Source organism: Leptopilina boulardi, unplaced genomic scaffold (genome assembly GCF_019393585.1).
Source record: "Leptopilina boulardi isolate dan_hultmark-lab unplaced genomic scaffold, ZJU_Lbou_2.1 LbouV2_214, whole genome shotgun sequence".
In the NCBI taxonomy this organism is placed as follows: Eukaryota; Metazoa; Arthropoda; class Insecta; order Hymenoptera; family Figitidae; genus Leptopilina; species Leptopilina boulardi.
In genome coordinates, this window is record NW_026137768.1 from 5,836,586 (window position 1) to 5,855,956 (window position 19,371).

At 29.3% G+C, this 19,371-nt stretch overlaps 1 protein-coding gene across 3 annotated transcripts in view; it reads right to left on the reverse strand.

The window, feature by feature from the left end:
* Positions 1–6,102: 6,102 nt before the first annotated feature.
* The window catches only part of LOC127279095 (B-cell lymphoma/leukemia 11A), a 158,087-nt gene continuing 144,818 nt past the window's right edge, over positions 6,103–19,371 (reverse strand). For all 3 annotated transcript variants that reach the window (XM_051301233.1, XM_051301234.1, XM_051301235.1), the window contains one exon: positions 6,103–11,890. In XM_051301233.1, coding sequence (XP_051157190.1) covers positions 9,843–11,890 — 2,048 coding nt within the window. In that variant the 3' untranslated portion in view covers positions 6,103–9,842. The remainder of the gene's footprint in view (positions 11,891–19,371) is intronic.

Consider the following 19,371-nt stretch of genomic DNA (forward strand, 5'->3'; position numbering starts at 1 on the left):
GTATAATTTAGTATATTATAGTATAATTTACTATATTTTAGTATAATTTAGTATAGTTTAGTATAATTTAGTATATTTTAGTATAATTTAGTATATAATTTAGTATAATTTAGTATAATTTATTATAGTACTTTTATAAGAAAAATTTTTTAATTTCAACAATTGTTTTAATAACTATTATATGATTAATATTAATAAAATTGATATGTATAAAATATAAATATTTAAATCAAATAAATATTTATAGAGATCAAATTGATTAATTGTTTTATAACCATAATAAATTTCTATTAAATTAAAATTTGTTTAAAAACTTTTTTTTAGAATTAATATTGAAATTTATTACTTTTTTTTGGTGATAGTAATTTTTTATTTTTCGTCATAATATTAAAACAATGGATAAGCGAATTATTATTGACACTGTATTAACAGTTAGTTATTGTAATGTTTATAATTGAATTTTAAATTGTAAATATAACTAAATTTAATATATATTCTAGCTACATAAATGTTGAACTAAATTTAATATTGAATGAGATAATGTTTACATAATCTTCACAGCGTGTTAGATATTTTAGAGGTTGTACAAAGTGTTTCTATATAGGGAAGTAGTTTAACTATTATAATTGGTTGTAACATAGAATTTTGAACTCTATAACAATTCGATGAAGCGCATGCATTGTCATAAACCAAAACTTAACACATATATAATCTGCTTATGATTATCATACATCATGCGCTGATCAAAGGAATGTGTCGGAAATGAATTTAGAAACATTTTTAAATCACACATTTATATATTCAGTATGTAACATTATAACATATAGTTTTACCACCATCCTGAAATAAACAATAGAGAAATATATAATTTTAATTAATTATTTAGTTTACAAATAATAATTTTAATTAATTTTGGAGTTTAAAAATGAATATGTTTTTAGTTTCAAAATAATAATGTTAATTAATTTTTTTGTTTGCAAAAAAAAATAATTTTAAAGTTTCTCATTGAAAATTTTATTTTTGAGAATAAATTGTTAATTAAGAGGAATTTTTGAATGAAAGATATGGGTGTCGACCTAGATGAAAATAGGTAGGTGTGCTTTTGAAATATAAGCATGTGAGAATTCTAGAGTGTCTCTCGATTGGTCAAATTCGTGGGGTGGCCAACCCACGCATTGGATTGGTTCAAATCACCCTCGACAAAGCTGAAGCTGACCTAAACGAGAGGGTGAGTTCTGGACTTTCTCTCATTCAATATAATTATATTGTCCCACGTTTTACTGAATTTTATTCTTTTCACGATAATTATTTTAAATACACTATATTTTATATATTATTTTAATTAATCATAAATTTTAATCATTTATTAACAAATTAATATTTAATTTAATTATTTGTATTAATTCAAAATTAATAATATTAATTATATATATATATATTAATAATTATTGATTAATTAATTAATTTTTTTATTATTAATTTATTTATTTATATAATTAATTTATTATATTTTGACGTTAATAATAATACAAATAAATTATTTTTAATTAATTTTGTCTATTAAGTTAACAATGCCTGATGTGTAATATAATTTAAAATGAATTAGTGTTAAATAAAATTAATAAGCAAGTGTTTCAAGTGAAGTGTTAATAAAAAATTGAACTTTACTTGTCATTTAATTACTTTGGACACTAAAATACAGAATGGTAAGAACTTCTAATCCTAGAAAACTGTTTTCGGGCATGTTGCCTGCTTATCTGGCTTAACAGGCGACTAATTCCACAATTCAACAAACTTTGAACATCGAGAGCTTTATCTCTATACTCTCTTCCCAATGAAATCCGAAAAAAAAATTTCCAATTCAGCTCAGCAATAGTGAATATAGAAAAAAAAAATTTTACACACAAAATATCTATTCAAGCTGGAAAATTATTGTCCAAATCACCCCCTCAAAGTAGAGAAAATATAAAATCGATAAAGTATTATTTTACATTTATATTTTTAATTTAGTATGTAATTTTTTATTCTGAAAACTTATTTTTTAAGTTGTTTAAAATTATTATTTTTTTTTAAACAATATTTCGTTAGTAATTTGTTATCATTTGAGTTTAATAATATTTTTTGACGCAAAATAATGAAATTATTGATTAGTAGAGGATAATAATTAATAATAATTAATAGAAGTCTATTGAGGATGAAAATTGAATAATAATTAATAATAATTTTTATGGTAACAATATTATAAATTTATCGACAGTTGGTAAGACCCAAAATTATCATACAGGAAAAAAAGTGGGGTCAGGGACTTTTGTAAGGGCCTGTACTGCCCTTCGGTAGTCATCGAGCATTACGTTCGTGCTTGTCAGGTAGAGGTGTTATAGGTGCGCGAATCAATGTTGAAGGTGATGTAAGAATTGGAAAATTTTTAAAGTTTCTAATGTTTAAATTTCATTATTTTTTTTTATAACTTTTTTAAATTACTTTTTGTTAATAATTGTTATATTATTTTTTATTTATTTTTTTTCATTTCTTTTTAATTATTTATTATTAATTAAAGAAATATAGAATAGCAGTTGGTAAAAAAAATCCTATATGATAATATAAAAATAATAAATCCAATTGCAATTTCTTTTTAAATCGTCGGCTTTTCAAAGTTTAATAAAAAAAAAAAAAGAAAGAAAGGAAACACGGCATTACGTCTAATTCAAGCAACTCAAGAGAATAATAATTCGACTACAACAATCGTTTTAGAGCGAGCTTATACTGCTCGTCCCACCATCCATCCTGATCCAAAGTTAGAACAATGCCGTTAATTTTTGGTTGGTGCTATTGTTCCAGGTATATTCATCTGTCAAGAGCCTTAGACTTCCCGTAACGACGTCTCTGTCTTGGGCAAAGGACTATTAAGTCAAGTACAATGTCCTTCGACAATTTCTGATCGTTCCTTCTTGCGGCTGATGTCCGCATATAAATATCGATCTTTATAAATATATAGTTTCATCATTATCCTTCTTCTCCTTTTTCATTCTAAAGGCTAAAACTATATATTTGTTGGCAAAAAAAAAAAAATTATATATTTGTTAAAAGAGTTGCGATTTGTCGTCAATTATTATTTGTAAAGTACAATTTGAATGCGTGTTATAACTGATGACATCATCACAATGGCGGACACTAATCTGAACGTCAGAAACAGAAGGTGTACCCCAAACCCCATCACCAGTTCTGTACTCTCTGTTGATCTGTCGGTTTTTGGGAACAAAATACGTCAAACGCCCACGTTTCTCCTATATATAGTAGAGTTTCATACATAGAATTCACTTCGAGATAAGCCAAAATACTGGAAATATTTGCTTAGGGAAAATGGAGGCTATAACATAACCTCAAAACTGAAAAACGGTTTTTAACGCAAACAAAACGATAAAAAATTATTTCAAACCCTTTAAAAAATAATTACTGACATAATTATTGGAATAATTACTGGAAGAACTACAGGATTATTTACTGGAAAGTGTAATTATTTTTGTCCCATACATTTGGTAAAAATTGTTGCGCACTAAGTTTTTATAGATTATTATTATTATAATTATAATTATTATTATTATTATTATTATTTTATTGATTTTTTTGTTATAAATATTTTTGGTTGTAAATTAAATTCATAAAAATATATTTAACACAAAATTACAATTTCATTGAATATAATTTTTTTTTTATTAAAAAAATACATCTTGCGAAAAAATTGCTGGAGTTTTCAGTAATTAATTTACTTTTTAGTTTAGTTTTTTAATGAACATAATTGCAAAAGGGTCAAATTAATTTTTTTGAAGTTATAAAATTACTTAATTATTCAAATTAATAATTATCATAACAAAATTTAAAAACTTAATTATTACAAATATATACATTTAATTTGTTTTTTATATAATAATAATAATAATAATAATAATAATAAAATAATATTAATAAAAATAATATTGGTAATACTAATAAAAATAATATGTAATAAAGAATAAAAAAAATTATATATAAAAAATACTTTCTATTATTAAGTAAATAATTTTCATCACTTAAAAATATAAAAAAGGAATTAAAAAAATTTTTCTAACATTAAAAAAAGTGACAAATTCAAATTGAAACTAAATGTATTTGAATATTTTTTTTTTTTTTTTTTAATGTAAACCTTTTTCTTTTTATGTCTCATATGAAAAATTTAATTTCATGAAAAGTGTTATATAGGAGCAGTCACAATTTTTACAGTTGCTTTATATACATATATATATTTGCAATGAAACTATAAGGAAAGAAGGCAAATACCAACATGGTTAAATTTTTTTTTTTTTTTTTTTTTTTTTTGCAAAACAAAGCATTACTCACATAAACGAGGTTGCATTTTAATTAAAGCTTCGACCGTGGTTAACGCCGCAACGAGCCCATATAGAAGCTAATTAAAAATGCAGGCGGCTGTGGACTTCCGATTGTAAATGCAGAGGGTTGCTACCTATCTGGGGCTACATTTAGTAACTCCTTTGACTATGTTACCCGACCGACACTGATGCATTCAACAAAAAAAAAGAAAAAAATCGTGCTTATTACTTAAATTTTTTATTCATTTTGACGAAATATTTAATTTTTTCAGATATTTTCAAATAATTAATAAATTATTTTTTTCTTAATACATTTAATAATGTTAAAAATAAATAAATAAATTATTATTATTAAATAATTAAAAATTAAATTAATATATAGTATTTTCTATAAATAAATAAATAAATTGTAAAGAATAAAAATTTGTTTAGCGCCATTATATTAGATTTAATATAATTAAGGTTTTAGAGGAAATAGGCGTGTAAGGATTTGTTGAAAAAAATTTTTAAAAACAATGTAGTTTATTTGAATCGCACAAGACATACACCCTATTTACTAGATTATAATTAGAAGTTCCTCGAGAAAGCTCGGTCGAAGATTGTCACAAGAGCTTTTTTGGCCGAACTCTGCTCAATGAATCCTCAACATCCTCATCATATTGCCTTTTTTTTTTACTGTCGACCCTCGGTTTAAAATTCTTCAGTTTAAAACCTATAAAAGTACCTTCTAAAATATTCCCTAATTCAGATTATTTCCACCGAATTATGAATATATATATTTTTTTTTTGCTAAATAGCAATTGTTTTATTTTTCAATAATTTGAATTTTTAATCATGTCCAAAATCACAGTTTTAATTAAATAAAAAAATAAAAAACACATAAAATTTCTAGGAATAAAGATTAAAATTTTTACTTTTAACCCTTTGAGGTACGATTTTTTAAATGCAAAAGGAAAATAATTTCTTTTATTATTAGAAATTTTATCATTCAAATAAATACAATTAAAAAAAAAATGTATTCAAAATTTATCTTTTTCTTAAAAAGTAATAAAAAAAAAATAGTTTTTCGCGGAACATCAAAAAGGAATTGAAATATAAAAATGTATTTTAGATCAAAAAAAAAATGATATAGAGAATATAAACATGCGGCAAAGGGTTAAAATGTCTTGTGAAAAATTTTAAAATTGAAAAGAAAAATATAAAGAAAACTATTTTTAAAATTTCATGAGTGACAATCTTTATTTTTTTTCGTATCGCAATTCAGATTTAGTAATATAGGAAATATTTTTATTACATCAGCTTAATTACTCTTTTTTGCCTCTATAATGATTTTCTTACTTCAGATACTATTTTTTTTTTTTTTTTTTTTATTAAAAATTTTCTTTTTTTGTTACCCTGTGAGAAATGTTAGAAATCGCGTAATTCATATAAACGATGGCTAAAAAATGTGACAAAAATTTTATATAAAGTTATTAGACAATATTTATGATATAGAAAATCTGTGCGATAATAATTATTGTTTTATGTTTTGTGAAAAAAAATCGTGTAACAAATAATAATAACAAAAAAAAAAAAATGTAGCCATCGTGTTTATTTTACACGAGAATTCCGCAAAAATTCTTTATTTCCCTATTAATGGGACAAGTATATATGTGTGTGTTTGTGTGTATCTTAATTCTACGTGACATGACAAGAAAATGAGAGATAAATAAAAGAAAACTCGGAACCAAGGTTCGCATTTAATGGTATCATTTCGTAGTTTTATTTCTCGAGTATACACCAATAAAAATGCCGGCACTCTTTAGTCTACCTATTCTGCTATTCAAGATTCGTTCATCCAACAAACGCTCCAGGCAGAAGAAAATTTTTCTTTCCACGCGCTGCGACAAAAAAAAAAGTTCAACGGATATTTCTCACTTTAGAAAATTTTTCAAAAGTTAAATTTTCATTATTTTTTGTATTTTTTTTTATTCTAGGGAAACATTTTTTTATTCGCAAAAAATTAAAATTTTTTTTTTCCCACTTAGAAAAATTTTCCGTTTTTTTATATTTTTTTTTATTATATAATTGTGTAAAATTTGAAAGCTTTCCTTAAAATTGATTTTTTTTATTGAGATTTTTTAAGATTTGAATTTTTTTTTTTGAAAAAGAACTTTTTTTAAGCCATGAAAGAAAAATTTCACCTGCAAGATAGCGTTAATAGAAATTAAGCCATTTATGGACGAATCCAAAATGGCTGTGAAACAACGATATTCGGTTTCGATGAGATGATACAATGATAAAATATGACGAGAAATGAATGTTGATTTTGAATTTATTAAAAATTCAATCTCGTCAAATTTTTTTTTTTTTTTTTGCGCTAGAGGGCAGTGCCTTTATGTACAATGTCGTATAAACGGGGCCTGGCATGTACATATATATATATATATATATACGAATTTGAGAATTATCTAACAAACTTTTAACTAGATAACGAGACTTTTTATCTAGAGTCGTACACGTCTAACACTGAAAACTAACTGATATGAGTTTGTATTTTTTTTTTTTTTCTTAAATTCATCATCATTATCGTCAGACACACGCGCGCTTAATACATCACATCAGGCATCGATTTTTTTTTTCAAACTATTTTGCACATTCACACAAAACATACTTGAAAACTTTCGTGCTCGAGTTTACGACCTTATTGCCTATATGTTTTATTTATTTTTATTTTTTTTTTTTTAGGAACAGTTTTCTTTGAAAACGTTTACAACGAGAAAAAAAACGGACCTCGATGGAACGTAAAAACAATAATATATCGCTAAGCAAATGAAAAAAAAAAAAAAACCTCAGTCTTGAGCGAGGAATATATATTTATATAAACAGAAACTCGCGAGTTTTTTTTTCTATTTTTATTATTATTATTATTTGCAGTTGGCGATTTTCCCAGAAGTGACTTTTTTTTTTTTTTGATATGTCGATTCAGGGAAAATCGATTTTGCGATTTTTCGCATCACTTGACAATAAATACGATCAACGAAGAGACAATAGTGGTAATGCGATCGGTACAGGGCGCCGACAAACTTTCGAGGATGTTAGAAAGTTTTTAAACTTCCTATTTTTATTACATAAAATCCTCTTTAACACGAGACGTAAAACTACATTATGCATAATGAAAAAAGTACACTTTTTTGTATTTTTATATTTAAAAAAAAAAAAAAAAAATTTCTAAATTTCCAACACTGATAAAAACAAAATTTTTATAATTTATTAACAAATTGTTTCAAATTTTTTATTTTTACTATTGTCACTAAAAAAAATATTTTTCTATTTTAAAAATTTCAAAACAAACAAATTTTTTTAAAAATAAAAATCACGTGTACTTTTTTTTATGCTATGCAAAATTGTTTTCTTCAATATTTTTTTTTTTCACGTAAATTTAACAAACAAAAAAATAATTATATATGAATGATAACGTTTGACGTATATCTTCATTCTATTTCGAGCGAAAATTTCTCCATTTTTTTTTTTTTCTAATAATTGACTTTTTAGAAAAATGTTTTTTTTTTTTTATTATGGAAAAGTCGCCCCGACCATTTATAAAATAGAGACAATAAACCTAGACAACTTTGGCATTTTCTTAAACGCTTAAAACATTCTTCGACAATAATAATAATAATAATAATAATAATAATTTAATATCAGAAAATTTATAAAATAATGTACTCGCCTAAATTCACTGCAATCGTAGTGATAATAGTGAAAATCGCAATAATAATAATAATTACAATATAATAATAATAATGACAATGGTAATAGGAATAAAGTTAAAAAAGTTGCTAATAAGATTTATAATAATAATAATATAATAATAATAATAATGATAATATAATAATAATAATAATAATGTAATAATAATATTACTAACATAATAATAATAATGACAATAATAATATTAGGTAATACCTAATATTAATAATAATCATTAATCAATAATCGTTGCGATACTCGCAATAATAATAGTTATGATACATTTTACACTCGATCAGAGTTAAAACTTACAAACTATGGAGCGTGTCTTTTTGAATCACTTTTTTTCGTGATAATATCTTCCTCCTTTTTTCTCACATTAAAAATCGAGTGGTCAAAACGCTCTTGAAAAAGAGAATATACACATACTTAATAGAGTTTTCGAGATCTCGATGTATTAATTATGTACACATGTTCGTCGCTCATCTGCCTTTTTCTTTTTAAGAAAATACTCAAGATAAAAAATTAAAAAAAAAAAAAAATTTGCAAGTACTTTAGATAAATGTGGCAGATATAAAATGTACAAAAAAAAATCTCGTCTTTTTTTAATACATACATTGATACCATGTATTAATTAAATAGTTAAATAAATAATCTTTAATAGATAATAAAAATCACTGTGTTGTAACTCCCTTTTCCCCCTATTTATATATTTATATTTATCTGCCCCCCCCTTTAGTATTTATATATTTATATTATATATATATATATAGCTATATACTTTGTTTTATTTATATATATATCGTTTTTTGTTTATATAATATATTCTTTTATTTTCATATTTATATCTCTTGTATTTATATATTTGCATTTGTATATGTAATCACGCTAGTATTTAAACGGTACTTCAATTAATTAGCGATAGACTTTAATTAGCTCGATTGAGACTCGCAAATGGTAACCATTCGTTTGCATTTGTGAATTAAGATTCACTTCCCACCCCTCGCTATACCCTTTGCAAAAAAGAAAATGTGACATTTTTAAAATGAGGAAGCCTTTTTTTCATTATTGAATTAAGACTAGAGAATTTGTTTTTTATTTTAATAATTTTTTTTTTACCAATTTTAACTCACAAAATATAGATATTGTAAAAGAAGAAAAATTTTTCCTTGATAACTTGCCTCATTGTTTACTTAGATACCACTTTTATTTAAATTTTAACGATCGCTGACGGTTGTATTATTTTTTTATGCCTGTTTTTAGGACCCAAATTAAGATAGGAAAAAAATATTACTGTGATTATTAAAATTTAGATTAAAAAAATGGTTAAGACTCAAATGATGTAGAAAGAAAACGATTATTAAAATTTATAATAAAAAATAAAGGCGGTACCTCTAATGAAAAACGTCACAAAAGGGTTTTTTTTTTTTTTTTTTGGTCAGTCTCGTCATAAGACTTCTTAATTTTAATTCCTGTCTTTTAAACTGGCCTTTTTTGCCTCAGCGAAGTGCTCTTGTGGCGTTAAAAGTCATATTTATGAACAATGTCACATTCCCAGTGAACGGAAGTTGAATTCAGTGCGACGACCTACCACTTCTCCTGATCTTTGGAAGGTGAATCTTTCAAAATTTTTCATGATGAATTTTATTTGAAAGTTTCTTGTCCTCCATAGAAGGTTCAGTACACCGAATAAGAGGACCGATGTGGCCAAAGTGTCGGGATTGGTGGCAGGCTTCCGTTCCAGGATCAAGTGTCCTTGGTGCTTAATGAGGAATCCTCATCTTGACTGCCCGGATAGGGTAGACCCATTTTTGAGCCTTGTTGAACAACAACGACGCACTTTCGCATATGTTTCTCCAATGTACTTGGTACGGAGAAGGGCATCTCGCAGAATCGACATTTGTATGTGTCCTTACCGTGCCTGCCGTGTGTTTTCATGTGCCTCGTGAGTTTTGAACTTTGTGCACAAGCATAGGAACATAGTTCACATTTATATGGTTTTTCACCTGTGTGCGATCTCCTGTGAACAGTGAGATTTGAACAATTTTTGAATACTTTGCCACAATATTCGCATGTGTCATTTCTACCACTGCGTTCCTTTTTTAGCAATGGACTCGGTAAGCCTTGAAGCGAGAGACTTGAAGTCGTTGCTTTGGTCGTCTTTCGAATATCGTTATTCTCCAAATAGTGATGACCTGTCATCCAAAGACCACCGAATTCAGGCGCTGTGGATCGATGAAATCCAGAGAAAATATTAGGCGTTGTGCCTAAATTATAATTCGTTGGCGAAAGTGCACTGTCCTTTTCTTTATTATTGTTTAAAGTATTCGTAAGGCTCGCTGGCGATTCTGTTTTAATGAAACCACGATTTAGGCCAGGCTCTTGAAGTGCTTGTCGATACGCCTCGGAATATTGACTTAGATTCCCTAAGCCAAATTTTTCAATGAAATCTCCTACTAAACTTGGTTTTTGTTCAATTCGTGGACCATTTTCCTCGCTACTTTGTCCTTGTGTTGTGCTTAAATCCTCGGGAGTATTTTCCTCAGCGTCATCTTGATCCTTGTCATTCTCATCGCCTTCGTCTAGATCCATATTTTCGTCACAACTACTTCCATCATCCGGAACTGTTTCCACACTTCCTTGTGGACTTGCCGGGGGATTTAGGGATTCCTGATGTTCTTTTCTCATATGTTTTCTTAGCTCGGAATAATTGGACAATTCCAATTCACAAACTTCACATCTTATTTGTGCGGTAGCTTTGGTTTCCTGATATTGATGACTCTCTTTTTCCTGATGACTTTTACGGTGCGAGATAAGATTTGACTGAAAACGAAATTTCTTATCACATGCCTCGCAACTGTAAACTGTTTCTGATGTATCGGTAATTATGGGAGTTGACGCAACTGGTGTACTTGTTTTTTCACTGTCGGTGGAATTATTGTTATTGTGATGTCCCACAGGACTTTGGGTATAGCATGGTGGTGAATTTTCTTTTTGATGATTGTGTGTTGAATTTGACAATGCGGGACTTGGTGGTTCAATTGTATGTGCTTGTGGAACGGTGGGTACCACTGATGAATTAAGATTTGCTACCGTATTATTAAGAGGCACTGCGCCTAAGGCCGGATTAGCGAGGTTCCTTAGACGCTCCGAGTAAAAATCCATATTCGTTTCTAAAATTTGTGGATGTCCCTGACTAGTGATACCTCGACTTTGCGCTAAATTTGCTAAATTCGCTAAATTTCTTGCATTGTTGAGTGTATCTAATGAACCTCTAAATTGTGAATCGCCTAAATTTAGTCCATCCATTCGACGGAGGGGATCTAGATTTTGGAGATTTCGAGTTGCTGTTTGTAGATCTTGAAGTCCTCGATAACCCACCATGTGTGCCATTAAATCCGGTGGATATAGTTGTGAATAACTTCGGTCTAGATGTTGTGTTGTGCTGTGAAGTCTTAGAAAACTAAGTGGATCTGCAACAAGAGTCGCTGATGTTTGTAATTGTTGTCGACTACCACTGCTACCACTGGTATTGGTACCGCCTGATGAATTTGCAGCTGATGAACTACCTGTCGATTTCCCGCTGATATTCAAATGATTTGGCGGACTTAAATGATGTGAGTGCGTTGGCGTTGGTGTCGTTGGACTTGGGGTTGGTGTATTTGAAGAGGAATTTGCTAGCGACGTTGAAGATGTGTAGAGTCTTGCTCCATGAAGTGTTTGCGCATGTTGTAACATCTCCCAAGCTGATGATAGACGTCGGGAGCATTGGGAACACTGCAACCATCTTGGCTCTAAAACAAAAAAAAAATTTCTCTTTGTTAAAAATAAATAATAAAAGAAGATAATTTTTGTTACGAATAAAATCATTTTCCCTTTGACCCTCGTTTTTTTTTTTATCGGTTTTGCAACGCCCTTAATTTTTTCCTATTACTTATTTCAATTTTGAATTCAAACCGCGAGGAGTCTGTGTCAAATTGACATAGAGCCCTTTTTTTTATGGGGAATGGTGGCTTAAAAATAATATCGGCGACGACAACGGAATTATATGTGAAAGAGGGGTTGAAACTGACCCTTAACGACTTGGCGTCCCTTGTGTTGAGAGTAGTTCAGCGGCACGGGTTTTGAATTTCAATGTTTTTAATCCGAAATATCAGATTTTTGGCCATTTTTCACGCCCCACGATATGATGATCGCCAACGATTTCGTGGGAGATTTTATTAATTCGAGACTTTCGCACCCCAAGGGGCCTTTTTTTTTTTGCAAGGAAAGAAAGAGAATACTCGCCATGTGTTTAAGCAACGACCCTCGCTTCCTAAGAATCATTGAGACAACCTCAAAACATATTTTGTTATAATATATTTGCGTGAGGGTTGTAACCGCGAATTTACAATCGTATTTCTAATACAATTTCTATTGCAATTTAAATTTATTTATATTAAAAGAAAAATATAAACAAAAATATATTCTTTAATTAGATTTCTTTTTTTTTTGTATTGGATTTAAAAAGAAAAACCTATATCATGGCATTCGAATGAGTGAGCGTTTAAAAAAGTTTTACGCAAATGAAAGTGAACGGAATTTCAAATGGATGATTAAGGACCGACAGACTAACGATGAAAAAACTTTGAAGCACAGACAGTATCCGAAGAGTCCTGAAAGATTAAAAAGTTCAGCGCTTCATTCTCTATCCTCCTCTCTTGTTTCCTTCGAGAAACGAGAAGGATATATATATATATATATAGTCTATATGTCGAAGACAAAGGATACTCGCAAAATAAAGCGTTCCTAATTAAAGGAAGAAGTAGAGAATTATAAAAAAGGAAGAGAAAAAAAATCTAAGGAAACTTTAACAAGACCGTGAAGTGTGGACGCTGCTCAATTTTCAAGACGGTATTCCCTATGGAGGAGAGGAGAGAGAGAGAGACTTGTGAAAACAATTGCAGTAAGTTTTGTTTAACGTTGCGCGTCAAGAATTTTTAAGAAACTTTTTTTTTTTTTTTTTTGCTATCGTGATTACAGAAGACTATTAAAATTCCATTATTGTTATACACGCGGCCTACGTGCTTTTAACAAGAGTAATAGTGGGCGAAAATTTCTTTTCTATTTTTCCTTGTTGTTATGACCTTTCACCAAACGATTATGACAGTATTTATATCGTATAATACTTATAACACGTGAAAGTTGCGATGTTCGACAATATTCATAGCATTATTGTGAGAAACTACGGGAAAAAAAATTTGTTTTTGTAGTTTCTACAACTAATTTTGGGAAATATACAAATCGGACTTCCATAAATTTTTTTCTGTTAACAGTCTAAATCTAAATTCCATATGCTAAAAAAAACTAAAGAAATTACAGTTGGATTTCTCAAAAATTTTTGCACTTTTTTATATAGGAAAACAGAATTTAATTTCATAAAACAACATTGGAAAGGAAGATGTTTAGTATCCACTAAATAATGTTGTAATTTCGATTCACAAAAGTCGAAAAATGGTGTTAATCTCTTTTTTAAATAACCGTAAGGGTAAAAAGTGACGGCTGTTAAATTTTTCACGAGTCATCGAAAGAGGCTCGTTTTGTAAATTTGATTTAAGGATTTAGAATGACCATAGAGGGATTATAAAAGTGGGAAAAGGAGGCGGGAGAAAAAAAAAATTATTGCCAGTCATTTCGAATCGAATTTTCAATATATGTCGGCACATATTGTTTTGCGCTTTCGTTGGTTAAAAAGTTTCTCTTCCCTTTTTTCTATGTGACGAAGTCATCTTTCTTTTCTTTTTTTTTTTCTTTACTCGCGGAAGTTGAAAATATGTCGAATTTTCCGGGAGGAAAAAAAAAGAAGAAGAAGAAAAACGGGACATAAGAAACCCGCAGGGGTAAGAGATAAGCAAGTGCTTGAGCATAATAAAGGTGTATCGATTCACTGTCCTTTGCGCGTATCTCTTTTCATATGCAAACCTCGTGGGTGGCCATCCGTTAGGATTATTTCCTCAGATTTCCGGCTATCTCTCAAACGCCCCCCCACCCCATTCTCGATCCCTAATCATTTTTATCACAAGTTTAAACATATTTTGTGTCTTACTTTTTGGAGTTGATTTTTAACACCCAAAATTTTATTCCGATAGACAAAATGTTTTTAAAATTTATGGTGAATTTTTGTTTTTGTTTTTAGGGTCGATATTTGAAATAAATCTTAATTTTTATTTTATTTGTTATAAAAGAAAAATTCTCGAAAATGTATAGATCTCTTTTCAAAAAACGAAGAATTGAGAATTCAAGAAAAGAATTCATTGTCATATATATATATATATTCTTGAGAAAATTTTGAACGTGTTCCATTGAAGGAAACGATGCGTTATGGATACGAAGCGAGTAGAAATGTCACGTCGACCATTATTGCTTGGCGATAGTGACCGAACGATTTTCCTCAGAAATTGCCCGTCAAATTGGCCCCGACGATTAGGAGCAAATCGTTCGGAAAGTCATTGTTTAAAAACGAACCCGAACCTTGGTCATCCTCAGGATACTTCCGTTTAACCCTTTCATGCTACGTTTCATCCCAATTATCATTTACCTTCAAATGTCACATTATTTCTCTTCTCGAAAAAAAGACATTCGCAAAAAAGAAATAGTTTTCCATTTTAAATTAATTTAAATATTGGATTACAATTTTTTTTTTTTTTTTTTACATTTTTCCTTTGCGGTAATTTGATTAAATTTCCATTTATAATATAGTATTACAGTATTGAAAAGGGCAATTTTTTTTCCTCAAAGAAGAATATCTTCTTTTTTTTTACCTATATATAAGGAATAAATTTTTTTCCCTTTTGAAATATATTTTTTTAATTTAGAATAAATCCTATATATATGTATATATAATGTTGATAATTCCATTAACCATGTCGATAAGATGCATTTTGGATTTGTGACGTCACAAAGGCCTTTAATCCAAAAGACCCATGTGACAATATTAAAATATCGATTGGACAACGTATGCGACGTATGCACTTTGTATCATAGGACTGGGGTTGCAGTTAAAAGGGGGCACAACGTGCATCCATTCAGGTAGACAATTTTGCGGCAGGATTTTTGTTCGAATTTAGTGAGGGTGAGTACAAGAGTTTTTGGCGGGGGAGAGAGAGAGAGAGAGAAACTAAAAAGTATATGAAAAAAAAATGAGAATAATTGAATACATAAAACTATATAATCTCGATCATTTTCTACATCGTTGATCATAATTTTTTGTATCGAATTTAATTTATTCTCAATTTTGAAAGAGAAATTTCATTAAATACTTTATGGTACTATTAAAATTATAATAATTAATTTTCCAATAAATCTTAGCTTTATTTTATTATTAATTTTAATCGAATAAATATTTATTTGTATTAGAGAAATATTTATTCGTATCAAAAAAAATATTTGATTCAAATTTCTTGGAATTGCGGTAAAGGCAAAAATTTGTACATAAAAAATTTTTTGAGGAAGAATGATGATGGTGATTTTTTAGTGTCAAATTTACATTTCAGGTTGAGGTGTTGAATGTCTAGAGTCAATAGACTGTGAATAGGAATATAAAATATAAAATTGTAAGAGGCATTTTGTTGCTTGACATTTACACCATAGAATTTTTGAGTAAAAATAGTTTATGGACCCCTACTGCGTGAGAGAAAGATGGAATAAAAAAAATTATAATGAAATTGCGGTACACCCTACATATATATATATATATATGAAAGTGTTGCACTCGGACTTATGGACAGAGATGATGTACTCCTTGTGGTCACTATATGGCACTTTGAGATTGGTCAGACCGCGCTTGAGGATCCTTTATGTCGCGCGTTACTTACACGCGTAACCGCAAAACTTGAAAAGGAAACGTATATATACATTCTGTGATAAATTTCTCGGTTTCGTCAGAATGGAACTTAGAAATAAAGAACGTGCGAAACATAAAGGAACTAAAATAAAGACAAAATATTTCAATAAAAATTAAAAATCTTGTGTAATTGTTTTGACATGTTCTATAACATTTTTGACATGTAGAAAATAAAAATTTTTCTGTCACAGAAAATAAAAAATTTTTATAAAAAAAAAACAGTTTGGACCTTAAGATCGGAGATATATATAGAGCCAATTCGCAAGCAATTCTGCGTTTGCCTTGGGCAATTCGGGAAAAGTTGAAATTTTGTGGTGTGGCGAGAAAAGAAGGGCAAGGATATATAACCCTGAAAAAAAACTTATCATCTCGTTCGAGAATTAATATTCCAGACAAACGTGACAGACAGATCAAATCTGCATCTCTCCAAGAGTCAGCAAAGGTGTCAATTTCAACGGATTACCCTTCCCTCGTATTTTTCCCCTTTAGTATATATATATATGACAAAATATTTCCTTTCCTTTTTCTCTCTTGGTTAATAATATTCCAACAAAGAGGAAATTATTTTCTTTTATCAAATATTAACTAAGTTTTTTTTTTTAACAATTCCTATACAAAAAAAACGCTGGATAAATTTTGTTGCGGGTAATTTTAACCATTAGCCCTCAACTAGGATAAAATTTGTTGCAGTTAATTTTTATACCGATTTTGGAGTAAAAATTCTACTTTTTTGTGTTCTGCTGATTGGTTAATAATAAATTCCAATGATTTTTTATCAAATTTTAATTTTTATACTGTTAGATGCTAAAAAATTATGTTTAGCCTATTTGTAGATTATGGTGACTGGCAGAACTAGTTGCGTACAAAGATGCGCAGAAGTCAGAATTCAGCGGTCTGAGAGACCGCTGTGGTAGTTTAAGGGTCAATAAATTTTTTTTTTAACAATTGCATCCAAAAGAAGTGAATTAAATGCATTTCTTTAAAAAAATATTTTCTCCACTGTAAACATTAGAATAATTATATATAATTAATTCAAAGGAAAAGCGATTTTCTATCCGAGAACGCAGCTGTATTCTCTGATCCCTAGTTTGAAAGACATTTTCTCGCAAACTCATCCCTTCCTGGAGGTTTTCTTTGTCTCTTTCTCTCTCTCTCTCTCACTCTCTTGTCTTGAGGGTCTATACTCCTGGCAGGAAGAAACGGTTAATTCGGGTGGTCTTAATTGCTTACGTCGTAGAGATGGCTTCTATTTCACACACAGATTTTAGTTGAGCTGTGTATGTGTGTGTAGTAACACATCTCTTAAAAGTTTCATCACGGTCGGTGGCTCTGGTAACTATCCTGTACCTTTAAAAGCTCGTGCCGGATTTAACCCTTCAACGAAAAGAACGTGCTCTCTCGTGTACGTTCACAACATTGTAGTATATCTGATGCCTCCCTTTCGACGCGTTTTTGTCACTTTTTTTTCTCTCCACTCTCCTGTCCCCCCCACACCCCTCCCCCTGTTCAGTAGCCACTGCCACGTCCAAAAAGCCCAATTAGAATCGTCCTATTGTTTGGCCACGTGGTCTGCACGAGCCGGTTATTTCTTCTCTTCCCCCCGTTCCCCCCTCTTTGGGAATCGTTACCGCACAGAGACTCAACTCTCTTCAATATCGCAGGTAAAAGCACGTACCGGTCACGAGACTAATTTTACAGAGGGGATGTTTTTGACATCTAAAAATGTTTTGAAAAAAAAATTTACATTTTTAATTTAAACTATTTTTTTTGTCTTATAACACAATCGGAAAATGATCGCAATGGGAAAAATACCATTCGCGTATTAATGGCCCAATAATGGCACCCAATAATGGACCATTATTGGTAAAGTCATGGGCTGTCCACGCCGATGCCAATGATTGGCAACCATCATTGGCAAATTATTGGCAACCAATAATTAGCCAATATTAAAAATTTTAATAATAATTAAAAAAATCAATAATTTAAAAAAAAATTTATTTTTATTATTTTTTAATAGTTATTATTATTATTAGTTTATTTTTAATAATTAAATCCAATAAATAGGAGAGACATCGGGCAGAAAAAAATTTCGACAAGAAAAAAATTATCGATCACTATGCTTATATACCAATCTAATGGCACCTCAACTGCGAGAAACAGTTATGATGTTCGCCCTCCCTGTGGCGTTGAGTGAACTAAAGTCCAGAGCTGAGCCATCAGCGCAGCGCGGGTACATTTGAAAAATTTGATTTTATTAGATATTTTATTTTATTTTAAATATGACAAATAATTAACTTAATAAATAATTAATGTCATAAATAATTATTAATAACATAATGTCATACTTAATAATTCGTTAATTATAAAATAAAATATCTAATAAAATCAAATTTTTCAAATGTTCCCGCGCTGCGCTGATGGTTCAGCTCTGGACTTTAGTTCGCTCAACGCCACAGGGAGGGCGAACATCATAACTGTTTCTCGCAGTTGAGGTGCCATTAGATTGGTATAAGCAGTGATCGATAATTTTTTTCTGTCCGATGTCTCTCCTATTTATTAGATTTGAGACAAACTCTTTTTTGGAAGAAATGGTTTCACTAATACTTTGATGACCATTGTTTTAATTTAATTATTAAAAATAAAATAATAATAATAATAACTATTAAAAAATAATAAAAATTTTTTTTAAATTATTGATTTTTTAAATTATTATTAAAATTTTTAATATTGGCTAATTATTGGTTGCCAATAATTTGCAAATGATGGTTGCCAATCATTGGCATCGGCGTGGACAGCCCATGACTTTAACAATAATGGTCCATTATTGGGTGCCAATGGTTTTTTCATTGGCTCCCATCATTGGGCCAATTAATACGCCAATGGTTACTCGTGGCAGCTTCCCATTGGGATGGTATACACACAGAAAAATAGTATATTTCTCTTGCAGCCTAATATTTATTTATTTGATTCAAATAAATTTCTATTTATATCAAATATGTAAATAAAATAAAAATAATGTTAAAAAAACTTCCAATTGAGTTTGAAAAAAAAAAATCAAAAATTTTTGAAATGAAATATTAATAGATTTTTTAGTGCGATGAAAAAATACCGGAAAGTTTAGTTTGAAAACTCGGTGAACCACATCCTGATAACACCCGCGCGTAAACCCCTTTGATATAGCGAGTGACAATATATGTGTGTGCAAGAGGAGGGGGGGGGCAAAAAGGGGGGCACAGCACAACCAGATCACCCCAGTGTCGAACGGGGTGCTTTAAATTCAAAAATCAAATCCCCTAGGGGCATTGTTCACATTCGTCCAGCCACGACAAGCATCGCGTGTGTAACGCTCCTGCGTATACACAGATGTATATTTAGAAAAAAAAATCTCTATTT